Source organism: Branchiostoma floridae, chromosome 3 (assembly GCF_000003815.2).
Source record: "Branchiostoma floridae strain S238N-H82 chromosome 3, Bfl_VNyyK, whole genome shotgun sequence".
Lineage (NCBI taxonomy): Eukaryota > Metazoa > Chordata > Leptocardii > Amphioxiformes > Branchiostomatidae > Branchiostoma > Branchiostoma floridae.
This window is the reverse complement of record NC_049981.1, coordinates 17,615,887-17,632,165: the sequence shown is the minus strand read 5'-3', so window position 1 is coordinate 17,632,165 and position 16,279 is coordinate 17,615,887. Positions and strand designations below refer to the sequence as shown.

Here is a 16,279-nt window from a genome sequence, read left to right as displayed (position 1 = left end):
CGGAACAACTAATGATGAATTGCCTGTTTATTGTGATGACTCATAAAATTACCTCAAGTGCAATGAAAATTGACAGCCTTGTGGTGAGCCGTGTTTGGAGACAGTATATAGGCCAGGGGAAATAAACGTTTTGCGGCGTCGGCTGTGTCAGCGACATAGACAGCATCTGCGATTCCAATCAATAAGGTAATTGATTAAATGGATGACACCCATCCTGGCCCGTGCTGCAATTTTCGTTCTTAAAACGTTTTCACCATACTGTAAATTGTACAAATCAGCTGCAAAAAAAATGAGTGAAAACATGTCATATATTGAAAACGAAGATACCGAAAAACTAATAATGTATGATGCCTAATTCCAAAGGCAAAGAAAATATGAAAGAACATGAATGAAGAGTTCGGTATGCCATACTTGTTGTTTTCAGTCATTTCCTCAACCTTCCTGACATGTTGAACGCAACTTTTGGAATGATCCAACTAGGGGCTAAGTTGTGTACCGTTAAATGATGATTGACTGAGGAAATTTCACAAGTTCGCGCCGCTGCGTTTTGTAGTAACGTGCTTGATCCAAGAGGTCGTGAGCTCTTGGAAAGTAGCCCGAGCATTGAACCTATTTATATAGCTGCCGAGCAGAAAGCCGAGGCGCTATACCAGAAAGTACGACTCACCGCTCAAATGCGCCTCCTAGCGATATAGATAGGAATCTGACGCTAGGTCACGGGATCCGGAAGAGAGTCATCACCACCTCGCCACTGCCACAGCGAACTTAGATTTCTACTGCTGTCAACTACTAGTGAAGTGAATACAACCGCCAGTATAGGAATGGCAGAGGTGAGTATTACAGGTGACTAAAGATCTGTCTGCGAGGAAGAACTCTGATAAGCCGAGGACAGGGTTTCAATTTCTGTAGTGTAAAATCATGTTAAAGGTGGGAGGGGGGCGTACCGAGGTGAATTTTGTAGTTTCATGTAACTTAAGGCGGCAGAGTACAGTATTTCTACGCAAAACTACCGAGGTCACGGGTAAATTTCTCATCACTCGGTTTCCAGTGATGAAGTCGCGTCGTCACTGGCTTACCAGTGGGGAATATTTATCGTCACTAGTTTTCCAGTGATGAGGAAACTTCAGCTGGTAAACCAGTGATGACAAATATTCAGTTTACTGATGAAAAAGGAATCATAGTTTCAGTTGAGGGGATTTCAAAGTTAGCACTTAAAGTTATACTAACGTCGCCTCTGCAAGTCCCCACACTCCCGGACCAAATCTAACAGTAACACGGCTATGGCGACATGTGAATTACATTAGGGTGTTTTTGTTGCATATCGAACTCAGAACTGGAACGTTCTAGTGCTGTTAGAACGTGGTCACTGGAAGCCCAGTGCCGAAATAATTTCATCACTCAGTATCCAGTGCCGAAGAGTCACCCGTCACTGGAAAACCAAGTGAGGAACCGGTGACCTCGATGGTTCCGCACTCGGTGTCCAGTGACGAATGACGGTCATCACTGGGCCCCGAGTGACGAGCGGAGTTCATCACTGGGCCCCGAGTGACGAGCGAAGTTCATCACTGGAAATCGAATGACGAGTCAAGGTTCATCACTGGAATTCCAGTACCGAGAGAGCTTCATCACTGGAACAAAGCAAATCATCACTGGGAAACCAGTGATGAACTTTCTTCGTCACTGGGCGTCCAGTGATGACGCCATTTTGAATATACTTTCGTCACTGGAAGCCCAGTGAGGAACCCGTGACCCGCGTAGCCTTGCGTCAATGACGTAGGGGTCAAAACATAGTGCGGTCGAAATCTTCAATCGTTCGTAAATACCTTAAAGTACATGTAAGCGAGGGGTGAACTTTATTGTGTGGTAGCATAATATGTTGGCTTTCAGGTGGCACGAATGAGATTTTTCAGTTTGGCCTGTCGTTGTATAAATACGCGTGACTAGGGATGCGTACCGGTACAGTGTACCGATACAGTACCGGTACAATCAATTAGGTACAGATACAAAAATACCGGAACCCTGGTGTACCGGTACTGGACCTGTATCTAATTAGTGCAAGCCAGGCAGGATAACAGGTTAGGGGATGGCCACTTTGACAGTTAAAATTACTGTGAAATCACCATAGCAGTCTCTGAGCCCCAGTGAGGGAAAAGCAACAAGGGTCAAATTTTTGTTGCATCATGTGTCTACCATAATAAACACGTTTTACTGGTTCAAACATGCTTCTACCCTTTTTACCTTTGCCAGAATGGCTAAGGTTATGTTTTGGGCTTGTGAGTCTGTCTGTCTGTGTGTGTGTGTGTTAACAGCATAACTCGAGAAGCCTTGGATGGATCCCAATAATATTTGGTAGGTGGGTAGGGGTCGCGAAAACGAAGGTCAAGTTCGATAATGTATTGACGGATCATCATGATTTTTGGTATGTAGATAGCCAAAGGGAAGACTTACATAATGGAACTCTAATTATGCAAATCGACAGCTAATTTGCATAATTAATGAGGAAAGTATGTAAATCCACTGCATTCCTTTATAGGACTTTCAAACTTGACACATTTGTAGCTGAGAAAGAAAGAAATATCAATACATATTGATTATGCAGATGATGATCTCATTTGCATAATTAATGTAAAATATGAACGTGTTAACGCATCGTCATGATTTTTGGTATGTAGATAGCCTAAGTAAAAACTTACATAATGAGATACTAGTTATGCAAATTAACATCTAATTTGCATAATTAATGAGGAAAGTTGATAAATCCACTGCATTCCATGATAGGACTTTCAAACTTGTCACATATGTAACTGAGAAAGATGGCGGAGAGTAAGAGGTGTATGTTTTGGTCCGCTAACATCTTTTCTTGAACTGCAGGAGCCGGTTTAGTTTCCTACTTTGAGAGAGAATAAGTCAAGAAGGGATGAAAGGATCATCATGATTTTTGGTATGCTGACAGCTTAAGTGATGCTTGATACAATCTAATATCAGTAAGTAAATAGGGATCTTATTTGTATAAGCAATGGCAAAATGTTATGAACCAACTCCAGGCATATAAGATAAAATATTAAGATAAAATATAATGAGTAACACATTTATGTCTACAGACATCATTCTACATAACAAACCTGGTTTATTGGCAAAGGTATGTGTTCGTGGAACTCTAGTTAATACATTGTTTTGCCGTTATAACATATCATAATATATTATGATATAATATTCAATGCCATGCATTTAGGTCCGGACTCATTAGGTCCGGACCTGTACCTAAACCTCTGGATTCGAATCCGTACCTGTACCTAAACGTGGGTTTAGGTACGCATCCCTACGCGTGACCTTTACAGCTGGCAGTCTAAGTGAGTCGGCTGCAGTTCCGGGTGACCCCGCATGACCCTATTTCAAAGAGGGCGTCACAATGTTAAAAAACCACAATATTTTTTTGTTTTTGGTTATTTTGTACGTTGTACCCTCCACTTTAACATACTCGTCTGTCGTGCTTCCCAAATGCACCCTACTATAATTTTATCCGCGTCGATGTCAGTCACCTTGCGGTCCTTAACTACCGTGGCCGACTGGGACAAAATGATTCTAACACTTCCGAGCCTAATTCCAAACGTCACGAGGCAGATTCCAACACTTCCGAGCCCAGTTCCAAACAGCGCGGCAGATTCCAACACTTGCGAGCCCAGTTCCAATCGTGCCGCGGCAGGGTTTTCCAAGCGTGCCGCGGCAGATTCCAACACTTGCGAGCCCAGTTCCAATCGTGCCGCGGCAGGGTTTTCTAAGCGTGCCGCGGCAGATTCCAACACTTGCAAGCCCAGTTCCAATCGTGCCGCGGCAGGGTTTTCCAAGCGTGCCGCGGCAGATTCCAACAGTTCCGAGCCCAGTTCCAAACGTGACGAGGCAGGGTTTTCCAACCGTGCCGCGGCAGATTCCAACACTTCCGAGCCCAGTTCCAAACGTGACGAGGCAGGGTGAACTGGGCTTTGGGCTCCCGAGACCACGGCTCACTGTATAGTGGATGGTCCCTTATCTTATGGGTCAAGGGTCACAGCTCGGCTTTATTTTGTCGTCAGTACTAAGAAGTTGCAAGTTGTACCGGTACCGGGGCGATTTCTTTTTGTACCCACTAGACTAGAAGCCTGTGTGTTGTGTTAATTCAAGGTGTTTTTATCAATCCTGTCGATAAAACCTCCTTGGATATTTGAAATTATAAACAGAATAAATTATACTGTTATAACTGTTACTTGTCCGCTGTAATTTAGCACATTATGATGGGTTCAGTGGGACCGCGTAGCGCAGTGGGACCGTGCTGTGTTACCGATCTTGTGCCCTTGGGAAAGGCACTTTAGACGGCTTTCCTGACTTTACTCAGGTGAAAATGAGTACCTAGCTTCGGCTATGCGATCACGTCGACCGATGATGATGATGATGATGAGTAATAAAAACACGAGGCAACTCAGGCAAGGCATCACAAAGTTAACCTTTAGTGTGTGTCAAAATAGTTCACAAAACGCATTGGTAAAAAGTATGGAAATTTATACTTCTGTATGTACAACAACAGCAACTGACAGTCCAACTTCAAGTATTGTAATCATTGCTCTGATGCTCTGTCCACATGCTTTGTGCCAGGTTACATTTTAGTGATAAGGTTACATAAAGGATATTTCTTTAGTGCAGTCAAAATTTTAAATAAAATGAAGCAGACTTAAATTAAGCTGCAGTGTCTGTCATTACTGTGTCTCTATGCCACATGCACCACTGATAAGTTTCAGCAAAGCTTTCATTAAGACAATCTATCACTACATGCTATTAAAGAAGAACATAGCTCTCTAGAAATACAAATGTACCCTTTTTTTCTATCAATTTAACGTACACAAATTTCAGGACAAGATTTTTTTTAAAGTAGCCTGGTACCCAGCCATACGATAGCTCCTGAGTCCCTTCTTTCCTCTCTGCAAATTTGTATTTGTACTTATAATACACCAAGCTTGCAAAAACAATGACTTCCTTTGTATCTTAGTGGACTTGAATTTTAACATTGAAATCAAATCATATGAAAAAATTGAATTAGCGATGTTTCTACCCTTTCTCATAGTACAAAAAACTGATTTTGTTTATCAAATCAAGTATACAAAAAAGCAAATATCAATATCACAATACGATCACCATATGAAAGTGTGTCAGACTAACTCTACATTGTGCTGCAATCTGTGATCTGTTTCAATGGATGGGAAACCAAGATGCATATCCACAGCTGGGCTCGGAAGTGTTGGAATCTGCCCGCGTCACGGTTGGAAAAACCTGCCCTCGTCACGTTTGGAACTGGGCTCAGAAGTGTTGGAATCTGCCGCGGCACGCTTGGAAAACCCTGCCGCGGCACGATTGGAACTGGGCTCAGAAGTGTTGGAATCTGCCGCGGCACGCTGGAAAACCCTGCCTCGGCACGATTGGAACTGGGCTCGCAAGTGTTGGAATCTGCCGCGGCACGATTGGAACTGGGCTCGGAAGTGTTGGAATCTGCCGCGGCACGATTGGAACTGGGCTCGGAAGTGTTGGAATCTGCCGCGGCACGATTGGAACTGGGCTCGGAAGTGTTGGAATCTGCCGCGGCACGCTTGGAAAACCCTGCCGCGGCAGGCTTGGAAAACCCTGCCGCGGCACGATTGGAAAACCCTGCCGCGGCACGATTGGAACTGGGCTCGGAAGTGTTGGAATGTGCCGCGCTGTTTGGAACTGGGCTCGGAAGTGTTGGAATCTGCCTCGTGACGTTTGGAATTAGGCTCGGAAGTGTTAGAATCATTTTGTCCCAGTCGGCCACGGTACTTAACTATAGGAAGCCCCATAGGCCGAAAACTGTATTCTGCTACCTTAACGCTTAAACGGATTATTTAAGGTGAACAGTTGTAAGCTGTATTTCTGCCGATAGCAAGATATTCCTGATCCTGAGTACTAGTGGGCCTGCTTAAGTTTTCCGATAGAAGATATTGAAATATGGGTTTCAGGAAAATGTTGTCTGGTCAAGGAGGTTGGGCTAGTGTCGTGGACTACCTCAGCTGGCTACTCTTTCAGGTCCCCAGGTCCCCATGGGCTTTGGCCTCAGATAGCATCTCCTTCAGGAAAACTGGATCAAACTGTGGGCGGGCTGTACGGAAGGCAATAGCTGATCTAAACAATATTCAAATGTTTAGATATGAGCTGCTATCACATTTATTTAATGTTAACTATAGTGAAGGTTGTAACAGATTGCTCATATATGTAACATTACCTTTGTTCTCTCTCAGGATCTGAAGAGATACATCTTTAGGCTGATGTCAAAGTAAGTTTTTTGATAAAGTTAACTTTTATATAGTAGAGTGGACTCATTCCTCAGCTAGTTGAGGAAATAAAGGAAAAACATTGTGTTTCCTGTGAAGGTTAACATAAGTGCATTGGCAGTTTTGTTCTGTTCAGCATGACTTGGTAAAATAAGAGTAGTGCTATACTTCTAAGTTCTATGTTGAAGTTCTAATGGATTGTATGGATGTGGAAACATTCATGTATGTTTTACGTTTATCCTCAGGGTCGATGGACTGTATGGGATTGCGATAACTGATCGGGACGGAGTGCCAGTATTGAAAGGTACGTAGACTCTGTATCTAACTACTCTGACTTCAGAAATAATAGACTATCTTTGTTGAGTACGTTTGGAATCTGCTCATTGTATCCAGAATTGGAGTTGAACATGTTTTGATTATGATAGGGCTTTTTGAGCTGACTTTCCTTGTACACCCTCTGAACATTGACTGCGACTTGGAAATGCCCACTAAATTCTGCGATTCCCTCTTATTTATTGGAAAATGCCATGAAATCCATCCTTGGGAAAGTCAGCTATCACCGTTTTAAGAAGGCCTCCCGGTGACCAGACTGTAAAGTTTGATCCACACACGATCACATCGGGAAGGACCCATACTCTTTTGGATAAGTGTGGCTGGTTCTTTTATGTGGTTGAGGTGTGGCTCTTCTTGGACATGGGACCTCTATTTATTGTTCTATCTGAGGGATGGCCCTGACTGAATCTAAGTACTTCTTTCCACCTGAGTGAAAGTTGTGTTGAGTGCCTTTCCCAAGGGCACAAAATTGGTGACATATCTGCAGATTTGAACCCAGGACCTCTGGGTTTCCAGGCCAAACACCCTGCCTCTCTGCCACACAACTCCTTTGATACAGGCTGATTCCCCCCCCCCCAGTATCTAATGAGCATGCCCCAGAGATGGCCCTCAGACCTGGCTTCCTGGTCACCTTCTCCATGGCTGCAGACCAGGGCAGTAAGATGGGACTGGGGAAGAACCAGCGGATAGTCTGCATGTACTCAGCTTATCAGGTAATAGTTTCTCCTCTTCCTGATTTATATACGAATTATCTACTTAGTTGTTCCTCTTCTTGTTTTATATATGCCAAGCCTCACCCGTGGCCTATGCAATATACCTTTGGAAGACTAAACTGGGCTGAGGTTTCCACTTTTATGCACACTGTGGTTGGGCGGTACCTCTGGTGATATGGGATACACCATGTTGTATTCTATATCTATCATCATCACCATCAACATGGCCTGCTCACTGGTTTGAATGCCAACTGTAGTGACTTATTTTGTTCTTTAGGTTGTCCACTTCAACAAGGCGCCCCTGATGGTGACCCTGGTGGCCAACAGTACAGCCAACACAGGTACGGCCACTTCTGTCAGCATCTTTTACACAACCAGAAATGTGTCTCACCTGCTAATGTTTCCAGTCAGAAGCTCTTAATCAGGTATCTTTGTCAGAGCTTCTGACTGGAGTGCTGCTTCTTGCCACTATGTTGGTGATGTAAGTGCTGCTGTTGTGGCAAGAACACAATCCCAAATGTGGCTTAGATTAGATTGGTTCATCACTCAGGTAACCCCGGCTGACTTGGCTATCCAGACTTGGTGTGGGATTTTGTTCTCACACCTACATCGGCTACATATATAGCATCAAGAAGCAGCAATCAGCACTCCTTTGTTTGTTTGTATGTTTCAGTCCTGCATTTTTGTTTGAGACTTGCCTCAGCTTGGGGGTCCATGCTCAAATCCAGATATATGGTATGAAATTATCATTGGAGGAAGATGATGCTGATTCTGAAGAAGTTTTATTGACACAACAAAAAGTACAGCAACTTTTATACTGTCAACTGCAAAATAGACATACAAAATACACCTTTAGAGTCTGCAACCCAAAGCGATGTATATAGATATAGACTTCTATAAAATAGATAATATACAACTATTCATATATAACGTTATAGATATAAGAATTCTAAATACACATTTTGTATATAACTATTGTTGCATATAGATATGCTAGTAGACTTCTAAATATAGGAAATATCATAACTAATGATTATAGTTAAATGTTCCTCAAGCAAATTACAAAAAAAATGTATAGAGTCCATTCCAAGACACCATTAGGGTTTTTAGGCGATATTTATAATTAGTCTGAATTATTTTGAATAAAAGAATATCTGAGCCACAATGATTAAATTATTTTCAAAAAATTGACTAAGAAAATACTCATTTATTTGAATTTCTTTGAATATTTCAGAAACATTTTGAAAGTAACTGTACAAAAATATCTTTATTTAGAATAATTGTGAAACCTCTGTGATTATTTCACATTTACAAATATTTACAAAAAATGGTAAACCTGGCCAAATGGTAAAAGTAGTTTATTGCCCCTATAAAAGTTAGCCCTATTGTTGCATCTGTATTTCACTGCTGGGCACTGGTGGATCCTTTGTGGTGGGCCATTGTTGCATGGCACCCAACCATACTTTGCAAGGATGTGTGAATTGCTATCTTCCCAGCCCACCGAACCATTTACAAAAAATGGTAGAAAATGGTAAATAATGGTAGAATGCTGTTATCATTATTTAGAAACCATTAGAAGTATACAATTCCACACCATGAATATTTCCAAAGTTTTACAGGACCAGGGAAATATTTATAAAGTTGAAACAGTGTTAAAAATATTTCTGAAGTATCAAATGTCCTAGACATATAATTACAAAACTTTAAAGTCAATTCTAAACAATGGCAACAAACATCCGCATGGTGTCTTTACACATTTTGAACATCCCACGAAAGTTATGAAAGAATGCTCGTCATTATAAGATAATTCAAGTGCGTGAATTGTCTTCTTATATCATATCGCGTAATGTCGTGCGAAGCCTTGGATCTAACCGAGAAAGCTGCAGTTTTGTCATAAAATTAATCCATTCAGCATCCCCAGAAATAAAGCTAAATACAGCTCTATAATTCTATTGATCATCTTGTGGGTATTACCTGGATCGATGAGGCAACCATTTTTGATGATGTTATTCCTACAAGCTGTTAGTTAAAGTCCAGGGAAAGTCCTTCCCACACCAGATGGTGCATATAGGACAGTGCCCATCTCTGTTTCCCAAGCCCTTGGGCCACACATCTCTACTGCACTACATCAGGGAGCTAATCCACTGGTAGTTGTGTGTATGTTCAACTTCCATACTTTTACAATATCTCAAATGCTGAGTGCAAAGCCAAGAAAGCAGCATCTACCATTCTTTGGTATGACTTGGCTGGGAATGAAATACATGGCCGACCAAATGTCGTGCATTTGTAATTGAAATGTAGTTTTATATACACTTTTGCTTCTTGTCAGTTCCCCCAAAAAGTTCTGAAATGCTTGGTAATAAATGGAATAGATCGGTCGTTGATATAGCAATGGAAAGTTGCATAGCTGTCAGACTAACCCAGTGTCTCGGTACTTTACAGGAATGATTCTCAGCCTGGAAGATGAGCTAACAGATGCACTGCAAGATCTCAGACAAGCAGTAGATGTTGCTTGACCAGCGTGGTCAACCTGGTTATAAATGAATTTTGCTAGTTATGTGGGTCGACCAATAGTTTTATAGCCCCACCAGAAATAAGGTGTACAACACACATTTGTTGGGACAATTATATGAAGTCTTTTATATCCATAACTACGGTTGCCTCTTCAATGCGATTGTCCCTATCCCTCACCTAACGATACTGGTTTTCAAAAAGGGTGTCCTCTGCTAAGAAATGATCACCATGATTTGAATTTTGGTAGACATTCATAAAAGGCTTTATATGTAATAACTATGCCCCAAAGTTTGAGATATGCATATTTCTGGGTGAGGCCCAGAACTCATTAGTTACCCCTAATAAATGTGTTAAGCAATGTGTTGTACTTGGAATTGGAGAATCTGAAAATGTATTTCGATGTCATAGAATTTATGTAGATTTATACGCCACATAAAGCTTGTTCCTCTTCTTTACCTTAGTACACAATTCTGTACGATATTGCACACATTGTTGTGCTGATAAATGTGATTGGAATTGAAACAAGCCCTATTTGTCAATATTGAAAAGTGTACAACAGATAGATAGGCAAGGAATATAACCTGACAATGCTGTACACAGTTTCAAGTGCACACGTGCAGGCTTGAACCTAATGTATTCTGGGCTAAGGTCAAAGTTTAAGGTCCCTGGACATTCAAGAACCTTTATTTTGACCATACACAATACTATGCACATTTGCACTTGTGAACAATAAACTGGTATATGAACTACCACACAGTTTACTTAAGCAAATGTTTAAAAGGACAGCAAGTTTCTTACCTTTCCAAAATCTACATAGTATATACATGTACGCTTGAGTAATTATAAGGCCAAAGCACTTCTCTGCCTTTCTCTATGAATGTAAATCTTGTGTTAAAGGCTCTTAGTACTGGTAAGCCTGTTTGCCGGGACAAGAGTAGACCATATTCTGCTGTCCAGTTGGCGACATGGACTCAGGGAGGCCCGCCTGGCTGCAGGGATTATAGCACTGCTGTAGGGAAGAGATGTGTTTCTGTTAGACTTGCTGTCCCTTAGAAAATGTAAGTACGTATTGCCAATCAAGACTAGAAAAATAACAATTTACCTTCATGTGGTCTGGCCTAGCAAACTACTGCTATGTTTATTCCAACTCAAACACACATTCAAATGTATGGTGACCAGCCCCTCAAGCTCTGCCCTCTGGCTTGAAATTGCTAGCCAAGTCTAATGTTACCTGGGTTGTTGACAGTTCTGGGCGGGTTGGTTGGTTGCATGACCATTCCACTTGAGTCCGGCTAAAACAACAGACACTGACATTAGATTCGGCAAAGACACTAGGTGTTAACCAAATGTTTAAAAGATAAAAACACTTATAAAATTCGTCAGAATTTAAATATCAAATTGGATTTTATACCAGGTATGTAATATATACAAATAAGCAAACAAACCTACCTGGTTGTCGCAGGTACAGCAGGCTGTACAGCAGATGATAGAAGAGACAAGACACAGGAGCATCTCCATCGGGCCTACCACCACGCCGACGCGGTGAAAATAGATCAGGGTCCAACAGTACCTTCATTAAGCCCAGATAGAACATTAATAGTAGATTAATGCACTAGAAACATTTACAATCAATTACATAGTGCTTACCCGTTCACATGATCTAAGCCTAGCATTGGTATTACTCTGTTTACCCTTACTCAAACCCATTCACATATGATGACCAGCCCCTCTAGCATTGTCCTTCCACTTGTTACAGATTTACATGTAAATAGAACACCGCAGGATGTGTGCTACTTAACCAGTAACCATGGTGACAGCTCTCTGGTCCAGTAGTAAGATGAAATTGAACAAAAACAATGTTTCCCTTCTGTGAAGGTAAACATAATGATATTTCCGTCCGTGGATAGTTTCATAAGTTGGTAAATCACTGGTTTGCACAGTCATGAACCGCATGCAAGATAAAACTGTTTTTTTTTTACAAATGTCCAGAAGTACCAATAGGGCTCTATGATCATTCACTATGAAAATCAGTCCAATGGAGTGGTTTTCTCTGAAACCAAACGCCAAGGCCTCCAACACCATGGTAATTGGTCACTGTTGGTGCATGAGCATAAATCAACAGGGTGAAGATCTTCCCAATTTTCCTAACTTACTAGCGGTGTTATCCATAAAGCCTCTAGATAATTAACAATAGGGAACAGATCAAAGGCGTTGCTTACGAATTCAATTCGCTTAGCCCAAAGTCGAGACTGTCAAAGTTTCCCAGATACGGAAGGTAGCAGTCCGCGTAGGTGGCCAACCCCCAGCTGGACACACCGACTTGGGACATCACCACGAAAATGCAGATGATGCTCAGTGTCAGGAAGGCTGCAGTCTGAGGAATAAATGCAAAACAAGGTTACCTTATTTACGAACGAGTGACGGTCAGCGAGAAATCGGTCAGCAAGGTACTAGGAAGTTTATACCACCCGCCGTCTGATGGTTAATATGTATGAACTTTATTGCACGACATTTGCACATGGTACAAAGTATGGCAACGAATATTACACAAAGTACAAAGATAGGTATAAAGAATAAGTCTTAACATCCTAAATAACATAATGAGGGCTAACACAAGTCTTTGATATAAGTTAATGATGACTATAAAGGCGGAATAAATAATTAATGCAAGGAGACACATTATATATTCACTAGTACATCTGGGAACTTACAACCAATGGCGTCACATGTCTAGAATGCCCGTATGTCCAGAATTAAGTTACAAAAACAGGAAGTTCCGCTGCAGCATAAAGAAAAACCACTAGATGGCCAAGGATTGTGCTTGGGATTTGTCTTCAGAAGACCCTTTCTTTCCAAATGTCATTATCATCCATCCAGAGGATTTTTAAACTTAAAAGTTGATCACAAATAAGCGCAAACGCAAACACCTACAGACACATTTAGTTACGCAAAAATAATACCTGCATTCTTCATAGATATCTTTCATGGGGGTAACAATACCCCAATGGATGGGAACATCATTCAGTTGTTCGGAAGAAATAAAATAAAACTTACAAATTTGGTGCTGGTTCCTTCCCGCACGAACTTCCTTCCTGCCACGATCCCTATGGCTCCCGTAAGGATAACCTGAATAGATAGCGGGAAAATAAGGTATAAGCTGTTTCCGCACGTGGACTTCAGACTTGTGTAAAAGTTGTAATTTTGGGTACTGTTAAGTATACTGTAAGTAATATGCTTTCTTAACTTCCTAAAATCATTATCTATTGACAAAAACAGAACCTTCTGAAGTTATTAAATGTTGTCATAAACAAACTTACGAACACGCCCGCCCAAATGGGTGCGCCGACTCTGTTGAAGTAGTTTTGCGGGAAGGTTGCGAGGCCGTAGATCCCGTAGCAAATACTGATGACCCCCAGGATGACCAAGGTCGCTCCCAGTCCAATCATGGCATGGCCGATATTACACATTGTAGTAGTGATCTTCGAACAAGCTCCTAGGACGGTAGGAGATTTGCGCAGTGTCAGTATGTTGATTCGATTGTATCAATGAAACTCAAATTAAGCTAAGGGCACAACCAGCCGTGCGTGCAAATACGTGCTGTCTACTTGCCAAAACGTCGACAATCTTTTGAGATCTGTAAGTGGTAAGTACCGCCTCCGTACGAACTCGTATTGAATTCGACGGATTTTCGAGCACGCAAACACGCCGTGAAACTTTACTGAGGCAAAATTTTGTGTGCCATCGGGCTGCGGATTCGCCCCCCGTACGTGCCAGTACGGGCGACGCGCCTGTCCTGTACAGCCTGAACGATTTCAGAAATACGTGGCGGACGTGGCCTCCCATATAAAACGTACGGAAAAATTGCACGTGCGGCGGGTTGTGCCCTTAGCTTTACTGATACGACTACGAGTGTGCGAATTACAAAAGTTGCCTTCATTATGAAATCTTTAAGTGGCCAGGAAGGTTGAATAAATGACTTAACACACAACGCAATAGATTCGTCTTTTCTTTTTTTTTCTTGACAACTGAATTAATATCAGTTTGGTATTCTACAACACTAGTATCCTTTTTCCAACTTTTAGTTAATTGGTGTGTGGCGTAACTACCCTTGCCGGCTAACTCCCTGGGCCTGCTAATTAGATGTACGGGGTATGTTTCTGGTGGCCTCGGGGAAACCCGAAGCCGCTGAGCGCTGTTCTCTGCAGCTGGCTGGGATAGAGTGCGTTTGGGATAGGTCAGGGTCCGGGAGTATGCTCCCCTGGGAAATTGTAGAATCTAAACCCTCTGAAACGCATTTTCCATAATTTTGAGGGGCAAATTCTGCTGCCAGATTAAGCTAAGTGCAATGAAATTCTCTTACATAGTACACAAGGTTTTCAGCTTATGTTTTCGAGGACGATAAGCCTCCTTTGCTTCCTATAATGAAATTTCTATCAGCGAAAAAGTTTTTAAGGGCGTCTTCCACCCCATAACGCCGACACTGGCCCAGGTGAGCCCACGATAGACTGGGTACAAGACTGACTGAAAAATCGCCCATGTACTGCTGTTACAGTGCTATCGGGTCAGTGCTTGGTTAAAAGGAGGGGCGAAAGACAATATTCGCATATTCGAATATATGCCACTATTTCCGAGAGGAGTACTAAGCCAACGAGAAATACGTGAAAAGTACGGCGAATATTTCAAGAACAACAATATATGATTACAAAGAAGATTTGGAAGACAGCTGTACAACCCTAGAGGATGTTATCAGACAGATAAGTTTAAGCATACCTTTAATTCAAACAGGCAACTTCTTAGCGTGTCGCCGTATAGGTTTGTCTTTCCCTGGCTTGCCTGCGGTTCGTCGGTGGCAACGCTTGTTGTCACTCACTGAAGTTTTTCGTCTGAAAAGTGTGCGCAAGTGTTGTTCTTTTATGCCTTTCTCGGAGGACAAATGTCGCATACTGATATCTTAATCTGAATAGATTAGATCATTTTGATCTAAATATAACTGGAAGTTAGCCCTACCCATCTTGCTAGCCCCTCCCGGTCAATGAACTCTATCGAAGTCTACGTCAATCGGAAACTTAACACTCTCCTCACGCATTCTCAGAACCTATCAACACAGCCCGCTGTTCCCTTTCCTCAACCGGTTTTGATATTAGTAAGGTAATGAAATCATGTTTCGTCGACCATGTTAAACTTATTTTTGAAGTGCATGTTTTCATTGTGAGTAAAACAGACAAAAACTTGTCCAGTAGGTCGATATTACACACCTGATTAACTTGTTGACACAGGCAGCAACGGAATTTTCCAGACCATTGTTCAAAGTTGGGTGTGTTTGTACGTCAGTATAAAGTTGTCCGGTTAGCTAATTAGGCAGCAGTAAGTATATTTTTGGGGATGACATCAGAACGTGCATTGATTTTCGCCTGATTTCGAAAAAATTACATACCATGAATCCTATTCCCCACCGGAGATGGTCAACATGACGATAAAATACTGAACAAGAGTTCGGAGACCTCATATCTCCATGAAATAGTCTGATTATGTTGATGACTTCCACATTTGCATAATCTATGCTTGGTTATGTACACCTGTAAATAACCTACGTACGCTGCTCACTATGTTGATTGTCAAATCATTTATCACATCGATGAATTATGGCACTATTGCATTGATTATGCAAATTGAGGACTTATTTGCATAATTGGTATCTGATAATGTTCCACCAGCCACAAACTACATATATTGCATGTATTTGAGTTCTATAAAGGACACACTGCAAATACAGATTTTCCTCATTAAATATGCAAGTGTCAGTTTGCATGATTTGCACTTCATGATGTGTATCTCTGTCTTAGCTACCTACATACCAAATATCATGTAAATGTGTCGTTTTCTTCTTCAGTTATCCTCCTTAGAAGATTTTGACAAAAATACCCCTGCAGTTCCAGAGCAACCTGCCAAGGGGGCCAAATATACACCACATATCCTTTACGTCACAAGCTATCTGCCATCCAAAAATCAAGACAATAGCACATCCAGTTAAAAAATCAAAAAATGAATTTCTGCTGCAGTACCAAGGTCACATACCATGTGGCCCAAAATTGACCTTGACCTTTGTCGTCCTAACACCAACCCACAAACCAATTAATCTACTTAGAGGTTCTTGAGTTATGTTCACTACAAAAATCCGGACACACAGGCAGACACACAGACAAACAGACACACCCAAACTATATCTCCATTTTTCATGGAGATAACTATATCTCCATTTGTCATGGAGATAAAAAGGGATTCATATATCGTGTGGTAACCTTAAGCGTTGTTGTAAAAGTGACTCATATAAAAGTGATCATACGTGTAGCTAGAAGTGAAACTCGTCCAGAAGCTGTAGAAGCGACACTAGTGTTACATTAGTCTTGA

At 41.6% G+C, this 16,279-nt stretch overlaps 2 protein-coding genes across 4 annotated transcripts; one reads left to right on the top strand and one right to left on the bottom strand.

Annotated features, from left to right (window-relative positions):
* The first annotated feature begins 675 nt into the window (after positions 1 to 675).
* On the top strand, positions 676 to 10,393 carry LOC118411011 (ragulator complex protein LAMTOR3-A-like). Of its 2 annotated transcripts, none has more exons than XM_035813009.1 (6): positions 676 to 830; positions 6,279 to 6,313; positions 6,557 to 6,615; positions 7,224 to 7,357; positions 7,635 to 7,698; positions 9,800 to 10,393. In XM_035813009.1, exons 1-6 carry the CDS (start codon positions 822 to 824, stop codon positions 9,871 to 9,873), a joined length of 375 nt encoding a protein of 124 aa, XP_035668902.1. In that variant the 5' UTR covers positions 676 to 821; the 3' UTR covers positions 9,874 to 10,393. The 2 variants fall into 2 exon arrangements, with proteins under 2 accessions (XP_035668902.1, XP_035668904.1); XM_035813011.1 differs by having other exon boundaries at positions 707 to 843.
* On the bottom strand, positions 10,167 to 15,385 carry LOC118411010. 2 transcript variants are annotated; one of them, XM_035813008.1, is made up of 8 exons: positions 15,127 to 15,385; positions 14,642 to 14,754; positions 13,189 to 13,364; positions 12,926 to 12,997; positions 12,091 to 12,245; positions 11,321 to 11,441; positions 11,103 to 11,163; positions 10,167 to 10,880 (listed from the first exon to the last, which is right to left on the bottom strand). In XM_035813008.1, exons 3-8 carry the CDS (start codon positions 13,336 to 13,338, stop codon positions 10,870 to 10,872), a joined length of 570 nt encoding a protein of 189 aa, XP_035668901.1. In that variant the 5' UTR covers positions 13,339 to 13,364; positions 14,642 to 14,754; positions 15,127 to 15,385; the 3' UTR covers positions 10,167 to 10,869. The 2 variants fall into 2 exon arrangements, with proteins under 2 accessions (XP_035668901.1, XP_035668900.1); XM_035813007.1 differs by having other exon boundaries at positions 14,642 to 15,385.
* Between the last annotated feature and the right edge of the window lie 894 nt (positions 15,386 to 16,279).